At 45.5% G+C, this 21,176-nt stretch overlaps 1 protein-coding gene across 20 annotated transcripts in view; it reads left to right on the top strand.

Annotated features, from left to right (window-relative positions):
- Nucleotides 1–21,176, top strand: part of ATP2B2 (ATPase plasma membrane Ca2+ transporting 2) — a 658,100-nt gene that overhangs the window by 486,006 nt on the left and 150,918 nt on the right. For all 20 annotated transcript variants that reach the window (XR_013229055.1, XR_013229056.1, XM_077325715.1 and 17 more), the window contains one exon: nt 11,972–12,169. Coding sequence is in view for 18 of the 20 variants with exons in the window: in XM_077325715.1 (XP_077181830.1) it covers nt 11,972–12,169 (198 nt within the window). In the remaining 2 variants the exon portion in view is untranslated. The remainder of the gene's footprint in view (nt 1–11,971; nt 12,170–21,176) is intronic.

Raw genomic sequence — 21,176 nt, 5'->3', positions numbered from 1 at the left:
ATCTCGGCTGGCAATTCGTTCCATCAGGTTGAAACCAGGCACACTTCTCTGGGGCTGGGGATCACAAACAAGTTGGCATTAGCAGAGTGGTGTGTTCTTTGGGGGGTATACTCAGAGAGGCAGTCCTTAAGATAGCAGCTCACAGACCCCGTAAGGCCGTGAAAGTTAAAACCAATCAGCAACCAGTGTAGCTGCTGGAGAACAGGCAAAATGTGGGCTCTTGGCAGGGAAGCACATTCTGGACCAGTTTTAATTTCTGTGTCAGGGGCAACGATAGGCCCACATAAAATTTACAGTAATCTAGCCTGGAGGTGACTGTCATATAGATCACGGTGGCTAGGTCTTTTGGGTTCAGGTAGCTTAGACTGGCAAAAATGGAAAGATGCCTGCTGAGCTATTTTGTGTGGAGGTTAAGGCTTGGGTGCTATCAATATGTAGATGTGTGTATCCAACCTTTGTTTGAAGACTGCCAGTGAGGGGGAGTTCACCACCTCCTTAAGCAGCCTATTCCACTGCTGAACTACTCTTCCAGTCAAGTCTTTATTATTACGGTACTAGACCAGTAGTCAAATTACAAGGTACATAAAAACATCTGGCATTAACAAGATAAAAAAATCATTGATAACTAAAATATTATAAAAGATAAAAACATTCCAGCTATAAGAATCATTCTGGTTGTAAAACTCACAAGCATTATCTCAAGCAATTGAGACTATCTCTATCTAAGTTGCTCCGAATCCACCCAGGTCTTCCTTGTTTTGATTGCTCTCCAAGCAAATCTGGACACAACAGAAGTTATTTCTGTGCTTTTGTCTGACAACATGTCTGTGATTGCCTCTGAGTTGGGCTTCTTTTGTAGGGAATTCTGTAGACCAATCGTCATGCCTCTGCAATAGGCTAGCTCCTCCCCTCGTCATGGCAAGGAATGCGTTGTTGTTAGTTGCGAAGTCAATATGTAGATGGTACCCAGCTCTTCCTCCTGATGGATGGCCACCTGGAGTCATCTCCAGAATATTTAGCCAGATACCTGGAAGCAATGATGGGATGGCTCAAGCAAAATCATCTGAAGCTCAAACACTTGAAAGACAGAGGTCCTGTGGCTGGGGAGAAAAGATCGAAGCGAGAAAGCACAATTGTCCAACCTGGATGGGCACAGTGGCTCACTCTGTCAGAAATTTGGGTATGATCCTAGACAACTACCTCTCTATGGAGGCACAGGTGTCAAAAGTAGCACAGCTGTCATTCTTTTTCATACATTCAGTTCCTGATATTGACAGCATGGGAAGTGCCCTGAAGGAGTAATCTTCCTGGATTAAGATTCCTACCCCTCCTCCCTGCCCCGCAATCCATAACTGAAGGATGTAGAATCCAGCAGGGGCTAGTTCTTTAAGGGTGACAGGGAAGTTTCTCCTTCCCTGACACAGGTTTCTATCACACCTGCAAGGTCTACTTTGTGCTCTGCAAAGTACACTTGCAGAGTTGTGTTTTTGTTTTTGATAGACCTGACATTGCACAGCATCATTGTCAGAGGTAACTTTTTAACCCTAGCCTCCACCTCAGTCACCCAAGGGATGGGATGGAAGTTGGAAGGGGTTTGAGTGTGACCATATCTTGTGCCCCTTCTCTTGTACTTCATTGTACCTTAACCTCTTCAGGGGGTTAAGCTTCAGGCAGCTTTCCCATCTCCCAGACACTTGTTCAAGGAATTGGGCGGGGTATATGCCTGGCTGCTCATTAACAGGTAGAGCTGGCTGATATTTGCACATTGCTGACACCCAAGTCCGAACCGCTGGACAAACCAGACAAGAATGTATATAAAAATGTTGAATAGTATCAGGGAGAGAATCATGCCCTGTGATACTCCACACTGGAGTTGGCAGCTGTGTGATTGATTTTCCCCAGTAGTGACTCTCTGATTCTAAGGAAAGGAGACCAGCCACTGTAAGGCTGACCTTCATATCCCCATGTCAGTAAGGCTGTAAGCCAGAAGCTAATGAGCTATAAGAGCAAACATTGTTGTGAGATCTAGAAGCACTAGCAGCACCAGTCTGCCTGGATCCAGCTGTCTTTGGAGATCATCTGTCAGAGCAACAAAAGCTGTTACCAACCCATGGCCTAGTCGGAAACTGGACTGGAATGGATCCAGAACTCTTTTTATAGGGGTCCTATATAAGGTGATAGATTGAAAGCAAGACAGAAAGCAGATTTGCAAGACAGTTGGTAATCAAAACTTTTGTTAAGTTAAAATACTTCAGATATCTATTTTGGGAAGTCCTAATTCAGCAATTGCTAAAATCTTTGATAATTAAGATGCTCCATTATGTCTTACCCATAGCTAGTCCATGAGAGAGTTGTACAGATTTGTGCATGTATCAGAAGAACATGACCAAAAGAAAGCTAAATGAGAGAGGGAAAGATAAGACAGATACTGTTCAGAAGAAGACTTGGGGATCTAAGGAAGAATTATGCTGCAGACATTGAGAAATAGAATGCGGAAAACAGGATCCAGGGAAGCAGGGGATATAGAAAAGGGCTTTGGGAAAGACAAAGGGAGAATCATGCTACTTTCTGACCTGCCTGGCTGAAAATTCAGTCATGCAACTTTCTGACCTGCCTGGCTGAAAATTTCGTTTATCAAATGGTAGATGAACCCACAAGAGATTCAGCCATACTGGACTTAATACTGACCAACAGGCAAGAGTTGGTAGATGGGGTGAAGGAGGTGGGGACCCTAGGGGGAAGTGACCAATTCCTTTTGAGATGGGGGGGGCAAGGAAGCTTGTAGCCAGACGCGGATGTTGGATTTTCGTAGGGCAAACTTTAATAAACTCAGAGACATGCTGAGTGTCATACCATGGATGAGAATGTTGGAAGGGAAGGGAGCATGTTAAGGGTGGGTGCTACTCAAACAAGAGCTATTGCATGCTCAATCCATGATTATCCCAGAAAGATGAAAACACTACAGGAGCTCTAAGAAGCCTATTTGGATGAACGGAGAACTTCAAGAGGAAAGAAAGGGAGATGTTCAGGAAATGGAGGGAAGGACAGAGCTCTAAAGAAGAGTACCTACAGGTTACTAAGCACTGTAGATCAATCATCAGAAAGGCCAAAGCTGAGAGTGAGCTAAGATTGGCCAGGGAAGCCCATTGTAACAAGAAAAGATTTTTCAGTTATGTGAGGAGCAAACGTAAAGTAAAGGAGGCAATGGGCCCACTGTTGGGTGCAAATGGACAAACTCTAACGGAGGATGCAGAGAAAGCAGAAAGGCTCAGTGCCTATTTTACATCTGTTTTTTTCCCACCGGTCAAAGGGTTTAGGCACATCTAGAGATGGCAGTAGCCAAGGGATAGTGTCTGGGTGGCAGGTTGACATGGACAGGGAGGTTGTTGAAAGGCATTTAGCTGCACTGGATGAGTTCAAATCCCCTGGGCTGGGTGAAATGCACCCGAGAGTGCTCAAAGAACTTTCTGAAGAACTTGCAGAACCCTTGTCCATCATCTTCGGGACCTCTTTAAGGACTGGAGATATCCTGGAGGACTGGAAGAGACCAAACGTTATTCCGATCTTCAAAAAAAGGAGGAAGGATGACCCGGGAAACTACAGACCAGTGAGTCTGACCTCTGTTGGGGGGAAGATAATGGAGCAGATATTAAAGGGAGCGATCTGCAAACATCTGGAGCAGTGGTCCCCAACCTTTTTATGACTGGGGACCACTCAACGCCGGGGACCACTCAACGCCTTTTACTGAGGCCCGGTGGGGTGGGTAGTTTACTCCTCTACTCTCAACTACTGCCCTAACGCTCTCTGATCGCTATGGTAATGTTTAAACATCCCTTCAAAATAAGATACAGACACGCCACAACAATGAACATAAGGAACATTTTATTTTCATGGAAATTTTATCTCATGACAATGACAAATCAATGGGAACCCTGAGCTTGTTTCTCTGCAACGAGATAGTCCCATCTGGGAGTGATGGGAAACAATGACACCCGAAGTGTGTTGTAAAGGGCCGGGGGGGATGAAGTAAAGGGCCGGAGGGGGGAAGGTGTCCTTTGGGGCCCACCTCCAATTAGTCGGAGCACATGTGGTCCGGAGCCCACAGGTTGGGGATCACTAATCTGGAGGACAATTTGGTGATCCAAGGAAGTCAACATGGATTTGTCTCCAACAGGTCCTGTCAGACCAACCTGGTCTCCTTTTTTGACCAAGGAAATTTGGTTGATGTTGTTTACTTGGATTTTAGTAAAGCTTTTGATAAGGTTCCCCATGATGTTCTTATGGATAAATTGAAGAACTGCAATCTGGATTTTCAGATAGTTAGGTGGATAGGGAATTGGTTAGAGAACTGCACTCAAAGAGTTATTGTCAATGGTGTTTCATCAGACTGGAGGGAGTTGAGTAGCAGGGTACCTCAGGGCTCGGGGCTCAGTCCGGTACTTTTTAACATATTTATTAATGATCTAGATGAGGGGGTGGAGGGACTACTCATCAAGTTTGCAGATGACACCAAATTGGGAGGACTGGCAAATACTTCGGAAGATAGAGTTCAACGAGATCTGAACACAATGGAAAAATGGGCAAATGAGAACAAGATGCAATTTAATAAAGATAAGTGTAAAGTTCTGCATCTGGGTCAGAAAAATGAAAAGCATGCCTACTGGATGGGGGATACGCTTCTAGGTAACACTGTGTGTGAACGAGACCTTGGGGTACTTGTGGATTGTAAACTAAACATGAGCAGGCAGTGTGATGCAGCGGTAAAAAAAGGCGAATGCCATTTTGGGCTGTATCAACAGGGGCATCACATCAAAATCACAAGATGTCATAGTATACGGCACTGGTCCAGACCACACCTGGAGTACTGTGTGCAGTTCTGGAGGCCTCACTTCAAGAAGGACATAGATAAAATTGAAAGGGTATAGAGGAGAGCGATGAGGATGATCTGGGGCCAAGGGACCAAGCCCTATGAAGATAGGTTGAGGGACTTGGGTATGTTCAGCCTGGAGAAAAGGAAGTTGAGAGGGGACATGATAGCCCTCTTTAAATAGTTGAAAGGTTGTCACTTGGAGGAGGGCAGGATGCTGTTTCCGTTGACTGCAGAGGAAAAGACGCACAGTAATGGGTTTAAACTACAAGTACAATGATATATATGCTAGATATCAGGAAAAAATTTTCACAGTCAGAGTAGTTCAGCAGTGGATTAGGCTGCCTAAGGAGGTGGTGAGCTCCCCCTCACTGGCAGTCTTCAAACAAAGGTTGGATACACACTTTTCTTGGATGCTTTAGGATGCTTTGGGATGATCCTGCGTTGAGCAGGGGATTAGACTAGATGGCCTCTATGGCCCCTTCCAACTCTATGATTCTGTGCGTATCCGGGAGCAGTGTCAGACCGATGGGGTGAAAGAATGTGAGGACTATGCACTATAGTGGGAGAAAGACAGAGATTAGATAGATGACCGAGGAGGAGGAGGAGAAGGAGGAATTAGTTCTTATATGCCACTTTTTTCTACCAGGAGGAGTCTCAAAGTGGCTTACGATCACGTTCCCTTTCCTCTCCAGTGCTGTTGCAAGCCCAAGGTCACCCAGCTGGCTGCATGTGGAGGAGTGGGTAATCAAACCCGACTCACCAGATTAGAAGTCTGCGCTCCTAACCGCTACATCAAGCTGGCTCTCCCAAACAGGGATTAATTGCACCATAGCTACCATCTTGACGAATGTGTGCTGTCATTTCAATGGTGAGGGTAGGTTAAATGGAAAAGCCTGATATGGAGTGGGTGGCTGAAGAACGAAGTTTGAGGCTAGTGGTACTTTTAAAGTATCAGCTTTTGTGTGCCTGTACACTTCTTCGGATATCTGAAGTATGCTTGTACCCAAAACCTTATACCTTGAATAAAATTTTGTTGGTCTTAAATGTGCCACTGGACTCAAACTTTGTATATACAATATTTCCTATTTATAAGGGGGACGGCAGGTCCTATGGAGTGAAACAATTGTTTTATCTGCTATTTTCTGGATAGAAGAAACATTTATGTCTTTGACTGATGTTTTTCTGAGACAAAGCTTATTGTAACCTATGATTGTATCAGTACTCCAATTGACTATTGGCTTACAGATGCGTTGGAATTCAGGGGATGAATTTTTTGTCCATATAATGAATTCAGGAAAGAGACTAGCTTGTTCTCTTGGAATTGTTAGACATTTAGTTTAAGAAAATCCCTTTATGTCTTCAATAATTTTTTTTTGTTACCACAAAGGCTGACAATTTCTTGTGGCTGAAATCTGAAGTGATCTTAGGTAGCCAAAATTATTTGCTTTTAGGCTAAGCTTTTTGGAAACCTCATTTCGCATTATAATAAATTTTAGCAGTAGTTTCCTCCTTCAAGCTGATTCTTTCCTTCTCTTGGCCTTATGGCATCTCTTCTCTGAGTATGAAAGAGATGTGCATACATGTGTGTGTGTGTGTGTGTGTGTGTGTGTGGGGAGGGTGCTTTTATTTGCCCTTTTTTCTATTTTCTGAGGTGGCCTGAGGCCTAAATTACTTTAGGAGTGCTAACAACTTTTTATATGTTAAAAATAAGAGTTGGTTTCAATAAGACCACCTTCCAAGTGAGGGCAAATCTAAAGATGCGCAAAGAAAAATGTCACAGCTGTGTTTATAGACAACTCTGGGTTGATGGATCAGAGAATGTGTTTCCCATGACAATAGTAAACTGACAATTTGTCTGACTTGACAACTGAAAATGAACACACTAGGTATCAGAGCAATTAAAACATAAAAGCACTTCCACTTTATTAACAATTATTATGTCTGCAATCCAACACTCAGTTACACAGACATGTCATTGATTTCAGTGAGATTTACAACCTGCTGTGGTAGTCAAGCACCAGGGGCTATTATCTCAGACCAGAGATCAGTGTGTGTCAAGAGGTGCAGAAGACTGCCAGCCATGCATTGAGTGTTCTATTAAATAATAAAGTGTGTGTGTGTGCGTGTGTGTGCGCGCACGCAAAGGATAGCACATGTGAATTTGCTTCTTATATTGAAGTTACTTAGAAAACTTTCTGGGTGTGAGGGAAGGTTTCCATCATTAACAAAATGAGCCCAGGAATGTGGGATCAGACTAATGATCCATCTCATCCTGTGTCCTATTTTATAGTGTGTCAGTCAGATGATATCAGAAGTTGTCCCAGAAGAGAAGGCCTGGAGATCCTCCAGTACGGATATTCCAAAGGCTGTAGTCTCTCAGCATAGAGGTTCCATTTAATCATTGGGGCTTAGACATGAATGGACCTATTCCCCATAAATGTGTTTAATCCCAAGGGCTGTAATCAGTCTGGGGCAGAATATCTGCAATATTCTCTAAATGTTTATGAATTTGTATTCAGGCATCGGCTTCTTTATAGATGATGCTGAGTTAGGCTTAAAGGACTGCATTAATAAATAATGTTTATCCCTCAGTGACACTGAAGCTGTAAATGAATAATGACGGTTCATGTTAAGAGATGTTGTCACTGTATCCCTGAGCTCAGGAGAATCTCTGGGCAGCCTGTTGCATTGCACCAGCAATTTTTAAAAGTTGTCTGTATTTGCTGTTACTTGAAAGATTGTGCCACAGAATAATAGAAGGAGAAAGAAGGGGTGGGATGACAGTGAATTGCAAAAGAAGGCAATGCCTTAAATGAATGTGATTAAATGAATGTGACTGGTAACTAAGAAAAGAAAGACGGCACCTAATAGGTTCATCCAACACTATGCTGTTATCACATCACACCTTAACGCCCCACCCTTTGCTCAGTATGATGCATTTGGTTTCCTTAAGTTCCATTCTGCTCTCAGAGCAGCCCTCTGGTTCACTGGGGAGAGGGAGAGAATGCTTATCTACAGGTGACTTTTTCAGCACCTTTGGCTCCATACGGCTTTGGTATATCTCCTGATTTCTACACACATTTTTGGGCTTGAAGATTTCACTTCTTTTGTGTGTTTTCCTCCGGGTTATTTTCTGTTCCTTTTGAGGCCACTTTTACCCCCATCTTTTTCTGATAGAGTTGTTTCCCCCCCCCCCTTGTGCATAATGTTTCTGTCAGTGTTATTTGTCCTGCACACGCCCAACCACCTCCAGACTACTTTTTAATTATTGAATTGTGGCAGTCAGACCACTCCCTCTCCTCCCTCCTCTGTAAAGATGAATGGTAATTTTACTTTTTAAAATAAAAACACACCAGAATATTGTTGTATCACTGGAGTGTTGTAACAATAGACTTAGCAGGTTCCCTGCTTTCATTGGGGGGGGGATACCCTTGAGTGTTGTAACAGTTAAAAACTAACAGATGTATTGGGACAGAAGCTTTCATTATCCACAGTTAATTTCATTGGATGCATTAAGTGTTAAATAAAGAGATTTATACCCCAAGCTACAGAGCAGGAGGATAAAGAGGGTGAGCATTATTAGAAAGGAAGAAAGCCTAGTAAAAAAGAGTGGATGTGGACTACTCCCACTTAATGGTGAACTGGCAAAGTAAAGAGCGTACAGAAATTGTAAGGAATAACAATTTATTTCCCCCTGTGAGGTAGGTGAGGCTGAGATAGCCCTGATATCACTCCAGGACAGCTCTATCAGTGCTGTGGTGAGTCCAAGGTTACTCAGCAGGCTGCATGTGGATGAGTGCACCACAGGAGAATCTGTCTTTAGGATCTATGTGCAACAGTGAAGTCCCACTGCCCCAGCTGACTGGTAGAGCTGATTATCCTCCAATAAAAATTGGAACAAATTATTTTATTCAGGTTCAGCTATGCTGGTATTTCATCAGATGAGAGAACCTTTAATTCACTTAAATAATACCATCAACATACAAGTACAGTATTAACTTTACTAGTAAGGTATTTTGGGGTTTTCTTTGGCTTGGTTTAGGAAAAGAAGAAAAGCTGTTTTTTTATACACCACTTTTCACTACATGAAGGAGTCCCAAAGCGGCTTACAAATATATTTCCCTTCCTCTCCCCACAACAGACATCCTGTGAGGTAGGTGGGGTTGAAAGAGCCCTAACAGAACTGCTCTGTGAAAATAATTTGAAGAGAATTGTAACTAGCCCAAGGTCACCCAGCTAGCTGTAATAAAACCCAGCTCTCCAGAACAGAAGCCCTCATTCTTAAGGACCACACCATGCTGAATTCACACCCCTCGTTACTACTTTTGATGGGGATGAATAACAGATGTATGGTCACTTGTAAAATCTGATGATTTTGAAGGGATGAATATTGATGCACAGGAGCTCTGCATCAGTCTCTGTTTATAGTATCTTAGTTAGACTGTGGTGACTGCTCTCTTCTTGCGCTGTTATAATGTACTCTTTGTCTCAGTGACAGTCACCACTCTTCCATTTTCACTGAACGTATCTATGCATTCCTGTAAGCCCCACCATTCTTTTATTACCTTCGAGGGGTCATGACCTCATGTCAGTGCTGCAGAATAACCCATTCTGTTGTTTAGTGCTCTGCAGTGTCTTTTAGTTAAGATTGATGATATAAGCATTTCCTTAAAAAAAAATAACAGCATATATTTACTCAGTTATGCTTTCGGGCAAAAATCCATACACATCATTTTCAAATCATGTTCCTAAACAGCTTTAAAACACATTGTGCTTTCTAGCAGCTGCTCGTGTTTTTCCATCTATGAGGGAAGAGGAATGCTGTCTTAACGCATTGAATATAATGCCACAAGAAGTCACTGCTGTTTGGGTTTACCCAGATTTGCTAGTATGGAGTTGTCTCTGATTGTTCTCTCCCTCCCCACCTTGTGTAGCATGGAAAATGAAGCTGATTCAGAGGGCTTATTTGTTCACTATGCCATGAACGGTTTGTGACAGATACTTAATTATGTTATGGCTTTTGTTTCTGGACTAAAACGACAGTATGGGGGAGAGTGCAGTAGCAGAACTGAAAGGGGCAATTCCAGTGCACTCCCTGGCATCAAAGACTAAAGGAACTGCTTTAAATCATTAGAGTAATCATGATATTTCAAATTCATATGTATGTTTAATACATCTGTATTAGGATACGTTGGGATTGTCAGCTTCCAGGTGAGGTCATTTAGAATTACAACTGATCTCCATACCACAGGTGTTAAACTGCTGTGGAGAAAATGTATTATTATATTTTATTATATTTATTAACCACACACACCCAGCCAGCTGACTGAAAATGGCTGCTTTGGCAGGTGGACTCTATCCATCATATCAGGTCTTGCTTTTTGTGAGCAGATGTTGTTATCTTGGAAGTTCAATATTAATAAAAGAGATATTAAAACCAACTCTTTTATCATTTAATATCATTGTTAAATGGTCACCACTTCTTTTGCCTCCTTTTGACTAGGGAGTTGTATTTGAAGTACAGGATGGGCTTGAGAGTCTGAGTCTAGGCACAATGTGATGGTAAGGTATGGGCAAGTAGTGCTAAATGTCTATGTAATGTGAGAGGAAAGTGCATTCGTGTTTGGGAGAGGAGCATGGAAATATCTCACAAGGTTATGTGGCAATGATACCTTCTCTGCCCTACTACCTCCATTACTTATTAAACTGCTCTCAGGAAAGGCTGGCATATGCAAGAGGGACCACCAGAGAAGTTAAGAAACATACAGTTTTTGAATGCTGCAGTAATTTTATTCTCTTAATCTATTTTATACCTTCACTGCTGCATAATTTGGCATTCGGAAGATTAGAAGGGAGTTTAACAAGATGGGCTAGCTGTGCAGGGAGAGGCAGTATTTCTGCTGTTATCAGAATGTACCACTGACTTACGGTTGCCAATTCAGAGCTTGGAAAATCCTGGAGATTTGAGGCTGGAGTCTGGGGAGTGCAAGGTTTTTTTGGGGTGGGGTAAGAGACTTCAGCAGGTTATAATGCCACGTAGTCCATTCTCCAAAGCAGGCATTTTCTGGAGGGGAACTGATATTTATCACCTGAGATTAGTTGTGATTCTGACGTTTTCTGGGCCTCATCTGAAAATTGGCAACCCTTCCTATACAGTAGGAAAATTGGAAAAGGTTGATGAGATTCAACAAAGCTGGAGATGAAAGATTTCATACATGGAAGAGCATGCTGACATAGCCAGGGGAGAATCTTGTAGACTGGAAGTTAGATTTTAAAAAAATATCTTGCATAAGAAATCTGTGCAAAACAAATAATACCGCTTCACACAGTCCTCGGTTGTTATTTCCCCCCTTCTGGTCTGATAAAAATCAGGTGCTGGGGATTTTGATTGCCAAAACTGTAAGGAGGGGGAATTGTATCCCCCTACATTGTAAATTTAACTGAAGCAGGCCCTGAACTGTTATTTTTCTGCACCATGGGCTGTATAGAGATCTTATTCTGGGGCAAACAGTGTTCACTTAGGCCCTTTTCCAGTCAAAAATGTTCTGAATATTTTTTGGTACAGAACATTTTTAGTCAGTTCCTCATCTGTCAGTGAGATAATAACAATGTATTTCACAGTGTGATATGTGAGAATGAATCATTTTGAATGTTTAAAAAGAGCATGTCAAATAAGGATAGCCTTTTTGCTATTTAACATACCCAGTGACTTTGTCTCCTTCATCATGTAGATTGATTTCATTTTTATGGCATAAACCTGCTTGCTTAATCAGTGTTTTGTTGTTGTCATTGTTGTTTCAGCATTTTCCAATGCTAAACAATTTTATTTTCTATTTATAGTTGTATTACTCTTTCTGTAAGATCATTGTATAATTCAGTAAAAGTAATCTTTTAGAAAAATATGGAATCAGTCATAGCCAGTGTTTCAATAAACATACAAAAAGTCTCTTTTTTAATAGGTTGCCCACATCTGGTTTTCCCAAGAAGAAAAGTCCAACACACTAGAAATGAAATTTGAAGTTTTGTTTTGAAAATGCAGTAATGTTGAGGCTAATATGCTTGGCAGTCACTATTAAACCATTTATGTTTCCTTATTTCTAGGATTACCTGGCACTGATGCTGACTTAGATAAAAGAAAGCTAATTTTTGGGAAAAACTTTATACCTCCAAAGAAGCCAAAAACTTTCCTACAGTTAGTCTGGGAAGCATTACAGGATGTGACTCTTATCATCTTGGAAATCGCAGCCATCATATCTCTTGGGCTCTCATTTTATCATCCTCCTGGAGAGGGAGGTGAAGGTAAAACTATTTCTATTTATTGAATCCTATTAATTTCAGCCTTGGTTCCCTGGCCTCGATCAGGGTCAGGGCCTTTCTGGTCCTGACCCCCACCTGGTGGATGAGCTTCCGGAGGATCTCAGGACCCTGATAGAGTTGTACGATGAAGCTCTTCCTCCAGATGTATGGTTGAGGCTGGGTGGGGCCAGGAACACCTAGGGATTCCCCTCGCCAAATTGCAGCACCCAAATGGTAAATCAGCTATCTGAGCTATAGAAGTATGGGGTTGCTGCTGACTGTTAACAGGCTTTTATTATGTATTTTATAATGTTTTAACTGGTTGAATTATATTTTATTGTATTTGTAATGAATATTGGAAGTTGTCACAAGCCGGTAACCTCGGGAGAAGCAGCATAAACATTCAAATAAATAAATAAATATTCCAGGAAGCAATGTAATATTTATGTGCTGTTCTGATGTCTCTAATTTTGTATGTTTTCCCCTAAATGTTTGAGGAAATTGTCTCAGTGTAACATTTTGTTTTTCAGTTCAACTTATATTTCAGTGGAAATGTTGGGTGCTTACATGATGTACCCACCCCTATTCATATGTGTTCTGTGCTTACTGGCAAGAGTTACACAATGCGGGAAGCATATTAGCAGTGTATCAGCTGAAGCTAGTGTAACCACAATTTGTGGGTCCTGTGGGACAGAACTTGGAATGCAACAATTCAAAGAGTATAAAATATTTTGGCTTTTCACTGAACATCCTATCATATAACAAAATTCTAGAATACAACACAACAATGATCTTTTAAAGTCCCAATAATTTGTTTTACTCTCCTTCACAGCTTTCCACCCCCAAAATCCATCTCTTTTCTCTTATTGGTGACTCAGGAAGTCTCCTGTTAAACACTCTGAGCACGAGCTTCAAAGATGAGGGTCCAAAATGAATTCCCCATTTGATAACACAGCCCTGAAATAATTCTTATACAAGAATATGTGTTAAAAGCCTATGATTAAGGTTCAAGCTTCCTGGAAGGGCACTATTTCTTTCCTCTTCTGCTTTCCACATATACTGCACCCTTCTGCATCTAAAGGCTCCTCCCCTTCCTGGCTTATTCCATTCCTAGCTAGCGATAACATTAGTAAATTCTGAAATAATATATTATTGTCTCTTCCACAAACCTTATTTTCTTTGTGTATAATCCCAATTTTTATTGTGTATGTTTCCACCTGCTTAGTATTTTTATTCTACTCTTTGTCCAAGGATCTCAGACAAGTACACTTGGTTCTCCTTTCCCTTTTGGCCGGTATAGGGCCACTTCGGCGTGAATAATACGCGACTCAGCATCTTTGGCAAATAACTGGCCACGGCGTTTATTGAAACAACTCCCGCTGGAGGGTTGGCGCAGCACCCAGTATGAGCCTGACCTAAGCAGTGAACGCACTGCCTCCCCAGAGTCCACACCCATCAGAGTTCATCAACACACCCCCGCTGGGGATTACGTTACTCCGTCTATTGGACTCCTACTAGGGAGATGGTCCAGATGGGGGGGCCATAGGGCGCGAACCTCCTTGGTTACCCCCAGGACCATCTGGTCATCAAACAAGCTACAGAGGCATACCCCGCTGGGCATGCCCTAGCTTTTTACTGACCGCCCCCATTTATGGGGGCCCCGACCCCCTTGGGGAGGCCGATCGCACACCGGCTCCCCATAACAGGCTTATTGCTGTATGCCTACCCCGCCACAGAATGAGTTAATGTTCCCGTCAACTCTAAATCCTGCAGAGCAGAAATGATGGCCCACCTGACATCTTGTAGCCAAAGATCGTGACCCCAGTCAGACAGGTGCACCCCATCTGGGCTGTATAACGCCGCCACCTGCCAGTCTATATCGGGGTGATGTATGATCCCACCTCCCAAATTCTCAACCACTTTAATAACAGAACAATTAACTTTGTTCTTTGCTCAATTTACGATCTAAGCCTTCTTAACACTTCGCCAACTTCACCGACTCAACAATGTCGACCAAAGAATAAACGTTTTAGGCAGCCGATAACGTAGCGTATGCAAATTGTCAGGCATCAGCTGAATCAAACGGCATCCTGATGTTTCTGGAATGTCATTTTCGTCGAGCTCAATAACCATGATAACGGGTGGACCCCACCGATGCACCGCCTTGGATGTTATGTTGAACAAGGAGCACCATTTCATGCCACGATGACCCCTCCAGATGCATGGGATATGCTCTTCCAGACCAAGATGTACATTCCAGCCGGATTCTGCCGCGTATTTGCCGGCCCAGTAAACGACGCTGTGCCCCACAATGAACACCATCTTTTCCGGCAAGCATAACCCTAAGACAGGGGACAAGTTAGTCAGTCATATCAGGGCGGATGTACCGTCGAAACCCCCCCGAACGCAACCTCCCCAAATGCATGATCTGGGATTGCCCGGCTCCATCCTGATGTGCCTGTGTGGCTGCCCCAATGCGGAAGGAGTGGGTGCCAAACAATTCGGCTTTCATTCCCACTGCGCTTATGCAAGTTTTTAAAATGCATGACAACTGACACCTAGAGAGGCACTCCTGATTCTTGTGGATAAAGAAGGCCCCCTCCCCATCAGGCCGGAGCATTAAATACCTGGAAACCCATATCACCGGGCATATCTCCCGTTCAGGCAATGGAGGGATGAACACAGCTGTGCCGCGTCCCGCCTGATCCATTTTGGATCTGCAAAGCATGACCTGCAGGCCCGCCGAGGTGACGTGGATGTCACCCATCATGAAATGTGCCTTACCTACACCTTTTTTAGAAGGAGCCACCAATTCGCTTCAGCGAAAGGCTCCAAAGAAAGCCATGGTGAAAGCGGCCCCAGCCAGAAACACCTCTTAAGTATCAAAACATACCCTAGGCAGGGATTGCAAAAGCCGGGCCAGTAATGCTTTCGTAATGGGCCGCCTGGCATCTGAGACTGCTGGAGAGGCCCTCCCACAGCCTTGTATGGCCCTGCGTGCCAAAATAGAGGACCCAGGTCCCAGCCCCCTCTCAACTGGCTGTGAAAAGATAGCCCGGCTAGCGTAACTCTCATGGTTTTGGGGGATAAACCTCGAACCCGCAGATGGGCCAAAAATTGAAGCAAAAGTCTTTCATTCATGGGCCACTGATGGCCCAACGTCGCCGCAAATGACGTGAAACTTTGGGCTGCTCCCTCATATGCTTACATAGTGGAGGGACCACGAAAAGAAAGGGACGGTTCAAAATTATTATAACAGAAGAAGAAGAACCTATCCCGGGCTATATTAAACAATTTAACAATAAATACAAATAAACGTTTCTTATCTCTTCTTATATTTTTATGTGTATAAGCACAACCAGAACGGCCTCTAGATTAAACCGTTTTCAATTTTGTTTTCCTCAGTGGTTGTCCTTCTTTAAATTATATTATATATATGTGGCCTTTGGCTCTCAGGTTTGGGGAGGTCTGTTCAAAAGAGTCTTTTGAACAGACCTCCCCAAACCTGAGAGCCAAAGGCCACATATATATAATATAATTTAAAGAAGGACAACCACTGAGGAATGCATAGTGGAGGGAGCCAGGGATCCTATCACGCCTTGCAGGATCAAGCGCCACCAAGTTCCCAGAGGTCTTCCGGAAATTCGTCCGGGTCCTGGTTCGCTCTGGGGGCCAACTGCCGAAACGTCTCATCCTGAAAATGAGAGAGGGCATCGGCCACCTCGTAGTGAATGCCGGAAACATGAGATGCCCTGAACGTAACGTTTAAACGGAGGCATATAAGGACAAACTTACGCACTAGGTTCATGACTTGCGGCGAGCGAGACGTCTGCTTATTTACCACATGAATCACCCCCTGGTTGTCACACCAGAAGGTGACCCTTTTGTTGGCAAACAAACTGGCCCAAATTGATACTGCGATCACGATGGGGAACAACTCCAAAAATGTGAGATCCCGCCAGACCTCCTCCCCCCATGCCTTTGGCCACCGCTTTGCACACCAGCGTTTCTCATAAAACACCTTGAAGCCCAAGGCTCCAGAGGCATCGGAATGAACCTGCAGACAGTCAGCTAAGGACAGCGGTGATTGCCATATCTCCACGCCGTTAAAAGACTCCAAAAAGTCTAACCACACTTGCAGGTCACTTTTTATGTGCCTTGAGACGCAGATGTGTTGGTGCGGAAGCTTAACACCTGACATGGCGTGTGCGAGGCGGGCACAGAATGCTCGGCCTGGCGTGATAACCTTACATGCGAAGTTGAGATGCCCCAGCAACCGCTGCATCTCTTTCAATGTGCATTTTGAGCGCCCGACCATGTCTGACAATAACCGCTGCAGAGCTCGTATCTTGTCAGCGGGTAACCTGGACATCCCCTGTATGGAGTCCATTTCTATCCCCAAATATGATAAACATGTGACGGGCCCCTCGGTCTTGTTGGCAGCTAGAGGAACCCCCAAAGTGGCTGCCAGGGCTTGAAAAGTGGCTAAGCGAGATGCTCAGGCTTCCGAATTACGTAGCCCCGTGAAAAAAAGTCATCGAAATAATGAGTGACCTCCGTGAAGCCCCCCTGCTGCTGAACTGCCCATTCCAGAAACTTGCTGAACGTCTCGAATGCTGCGCAAGCTATGGAGCATCCCATGGGCATGGCCTTGTCCACGTACCATTGATCTTGAAATTGCAAGCCTAGCAGTTCAAAGTCTCCCGGGTACATGGGCAACAACCGAAACGCAGACTGTATGTCGCATTTGGCCATGAGGGCCCCCTGCCCGCACTCACCAATGCAACCGCGTGGTCGAAGGGGGCGTAGCGCATGGTGCAAAGTTCATGATTGATGCCGTCATTAACCGATGACCCTCTGGGATATGATAAGTGGTGAATTAATCGAAACTCACCATGCTCCTTTTTTGGCACCACCCTCAGCGGGGACACCCGGAGATGTGGCAGGGGCTGCCTGTCGAATGGACCGGCCATCCTTCCCTCCCTGCACTCTTTCTCAAGTTTCTTGGCCACTACTTCCGGCATGGCACGTGACGATTTCAAATTGTCGCACTGGGTGGCAACCCGCGGCCCCATATACGGGATCCAAAAACCATCTGAAAAACCCTGCATAATGTATTCTGCTGCTGCCCTATCTGGGTAGTGTAACAACCATTTAGCCAATTCTGGCGAACTTACCAGTGTCAGGGCCAAGCAGCGGAGTGGGTCAGTTCCTGCCTTATGCAGCTTTGTTATAGTTGGAAATGGCTGTCCCCAACCCTCCGTCTTTCTTCCCGGTAGGCCGGGCCCCTCGAAAGGGCGCCTGTGAGCTTGGTTTTGTGCAAGAAGGGAGGGGATGACCCCCGCCACACGACTTGTACTTATGTTCGAATCTGCAACGTCTGCGTCAGCAGCCTTCATTATTAAACTCCCAGCAAGGCAGTCCTACTGAACGCCTCCCGGAACCCCCTGAGCGACTTCTGTCTGAGGGTCTGTGCACACTGGGCCCCACGTAAACCATCCATAGGTCCGTGTCCTTTAGGTCCCACCTGGTATCAGGGTTCTGGGATGCCATTTCCCTGAAAACCCTTTCGTAAGCCATAGCGGCGTCATTGCCTGCTTGGTTACGCGCCTCCAGAATGTGGGCCTCATAGCGAACTAGATGCCAGGCCCTCTCTGGATAGGAACCCACGATGAGGGCTAGATATTCAGTAAAGCCTCTCATCCAGTTCTCGAAAGTTCTTTCGGATGTGGTGGATTCTTTTTGCCTTTTCTTATCTCTATGGCTGCCCGTGTCACCGCCATCACCCCGTCCCCGGATCAATGCAAATAGATCCACGAAATAGCCCTCCAAGGCCCTCTCATGGATCTTTGGCCTGAGGTGCACCCCAGGTGGCGCTTTGGGCGCCTTAAATTTTATAGGTGGACGCCTATCCTTTTCACGGATCCCAGCCTCATCTAGAAGGTGTTTTGATTTGGAACGCCTAGCGTCCATCCATGCCGGTATCCCTAGCACATATGACCCCTCCAACCAATACCAGCCCTCATGCCGGATGTCTGTCTCCTCTTCCCCAGAAGAGGTCTCACCCGACAAAAGGCTGTTACTCGCGCAGCATCTGCGTTTGTGGCTGGAAGCTCCCTGGTGCTTCGAGCGCCCGGCTCCGTGCTTTCGTCCCCTTTGTTTTGAGACTCAAACAGATAAGTTATCACTTGTGCTGGACCCTTATGAGGAGTTGGATCGAGAAGGCTCCTGGCATCTGGTCTTAGACTCCGAAAAATGCTCCAAGGTCTGCACATAACCCTGCCAGTAGGATGCGCTGTCCCGAGGAGACCTGTCTTGTGCCTCCATCCTGTCCCCCTCCCGTGATGATGAGCAGTTAGACCCCCGAGTATTGGAGCAGTCAGCACTGCCGGAGGAAGAATGGCTGTGCTCTGCATTGCCCCAGCTGGCCCTGCGTCGAACCCTGCTGGGTCCCGGTTCTGTAGACCTGGCTGATGACCTGGATGGAGGCTACCTAGATCTATGGTGCCCTCTAGGCGCTGGCCGCTCGACAGGAGAAATATCTCCGCCATTGGATTCCTCTTCAGAACTACTAATTAGCGCCCGCATCCTGGAGCTCCATTGCATGCTGAAGCTGGCCCGGCGCCGTCCGACCGGCTCTGCCTCGCGGGGCCTGACGCCTGCTGGAGGCTGTTTAACCCCAAGGGACCGAGACCTTCTACTTTCCTTACCCCCGCCAGGGCTTGCATCCCTCCTTTGCCTGGTAGGAGCTATTTTGTCCCTGGATGTGCCTGGCCTAATGCTGCCGGGGTCGCTATTCCCCACCCCCCGAGGAGTGGGCACGACCAGCAACCAGGCCTCCCGGCCCTTAGATGCACTGGCCCGGCGTTGTGGTCGACGGCCCTCTGAGGGCATGCCGCTTTGCCCTTCTGTGGGCCCAATACCCCCGGCCGTTCTGGTGCACCCAGCCGCAGACTTCCTGGTGGCCTTGCCACCCCAGGGCCTGCTCTTAGGGGCCATATACCTGACCCCACGCTGTTCTTATGCGCGGCTGGTCTGCCCCATTGGAAGCCCTAATTTTTTTTTAATGTGTGTGCGCGCTCGCTAGGCCCGGCCCGCTCCCGGATCCCCGCTGCGCTGGCGAGCAACTGAGTGATGGCAGCCACTCCTATTCCTAACCCCCCCCCACGGATCGCTTCCCGCCGCCCAAGGCCTACCGCCTGTTCTACTTGCTCCGGAGCAAGGCTGCAACCGTCCAGCCACTTGCCTGTCCCAGCTGCGAGTGGAGGGAAGCAGGAGGGCGGAGCCTAGCTAGGCTAAACCGCCCTCCCTCGTCACACTGCTTGTGCTGCCGGCACCACAGGAGCGAGCCGCTCCGTTCACGCCGGCCCCTTCCCGGCCAACGGGTGGCTGGGGTAAGTCCCGCCACCACTTGTCTTCACAAGAGCCCTGTGGAATATTTTGCTAAGAGACTGAGAAACAGAAGTCACCCCAGAAGTTTCCATGGAAAATTGGATCATGGGAGGAGCAGCGTCTCCCAGTTCCTACTTCATATTAGCACACACCTTACTATATTGTCCTTCAAAAAGTCAAAAGTCATATATGTCTGTTTGATATAACCCCCAGTGGATGGGCTTATTGCTAGCTATTTTTTAAATCTTTAACACAATATGTTAATCTTATTGATATTTGAGCCTCGAAAAATCTAGCAATATCTACAGTGACTGTGCTCTAGAATTTCTAAGGACAGTTTAATTAATTAATTAATTAATTATTTCTTATATTTATATACCACTCTTCCCTTGAGGCTCAGGGTGCTTACAAAGAACATGGAAACCATAAAAAACATGTACAGTATAGCTCCAAATAACTGCATCAAGTAATAATATTAGCAATAGCAGGAACAGTAATAATATCCGGAGATAATGAGTGGCTGCGTCTCACCAGGGACCGCTGCTTGACACTGTGGGAGGCCAGCCAGAAGAAATGTGGTGCATCTGGGCCTTGGCAGGAATGTGCGCAGTGCCTGGGGTGAGAGGTGGGCCCACAGGCATGTATAAAAACTGTCATGTGGTCCGGGCCCAGCCTCTCTGTCCAGGAGAGCTGGAGCAGCTTCCCTCCTTCCCACACTTGTTGTTATCAGTTAATGTGGGATTGTATTATTACCTAGTTTGGATGTTGAATAGGTTTATATTGTTTTAAGTTCATAATTACAGTTTGCAAGTTCATATCACAGCTGCAGTGTAGGGCACGAGAGGGAGCCAATTGGCAAGGAGTCCAGTTTGCTTACTGGACTCCCTGAGGAGGGGGTTTCATTAAGAGACTGGCAACAAGCGTGGCTGGCTGGCTTGGAGGCCAGGGGCTCGCTATCAAGCAACCCATGGGATAGCCAAATGAGATAAGTGCCTGTTGGCCCCCCAAGTGGATCACTTCTCTGGGAAGGGACTCCAGGGGCAAGGGACCTGCTCTCACGGCTGGGAACGGTGCGGTCCCAGGGCACCCTTGTATTTTAGCATTGAGCAGCCAGACACCTGAGGGTTTGAGGGCTCCCATCTTGTGCTGGGACAGCCCTACTTGTGGAGGGCAACAATAAAGCTGTGGCCATGTTTTACTGCTCCCCTGCCAGTCAACAATAATATTAATGGCTGAAACGTTAACATATCAACTGTAACCCTTAGGTTAGTCAATGTAGGATTGCCCTTTCACAAGGCAAGCTCCAACAGAGCCCAGACTTCTTGGAAATCATTCCCCCAGGTGGGGGCCAGAACAGAGAATGATCTGGCCCTGGTTGAAGTCAGACATGCTTCCCTGGGTCCAGTTGTGATTCCTGGACTACAGGACATATGGGTGTGATAGTATGATTCCTTGTGGAAAAGGAGGGGGGCGTTTACATTTATTTATCTTTCCCATGGCTCTCAAATCTGACAGTGTTGCCAATCTATTTACAGATCTATGCATTTATCCTCCATGGTATGTCAGACACCTCTCTTCTTCCCTTCTTCCATTACATGCAAAACTCAATCAAAACAAT

Source organism: Paroedura picta, chromosome 3 (assembly GCF_049243985.1).
Source record: "Paroedura picta isolate Pp20150507F chromosome 3, Ppicta_v3.0, whole genome shotgun sequence".
NCBI classification, from domain to species: domain Eukaryota; kingdom Metazoa; phylum Chordata; class Lepidosauria; order Squamata; family Gekkonidae; genus Paroedura; species Paroedura picta.
This window is presented reverse-complemented; position numbering and strand designations above follow the sequence as displayed.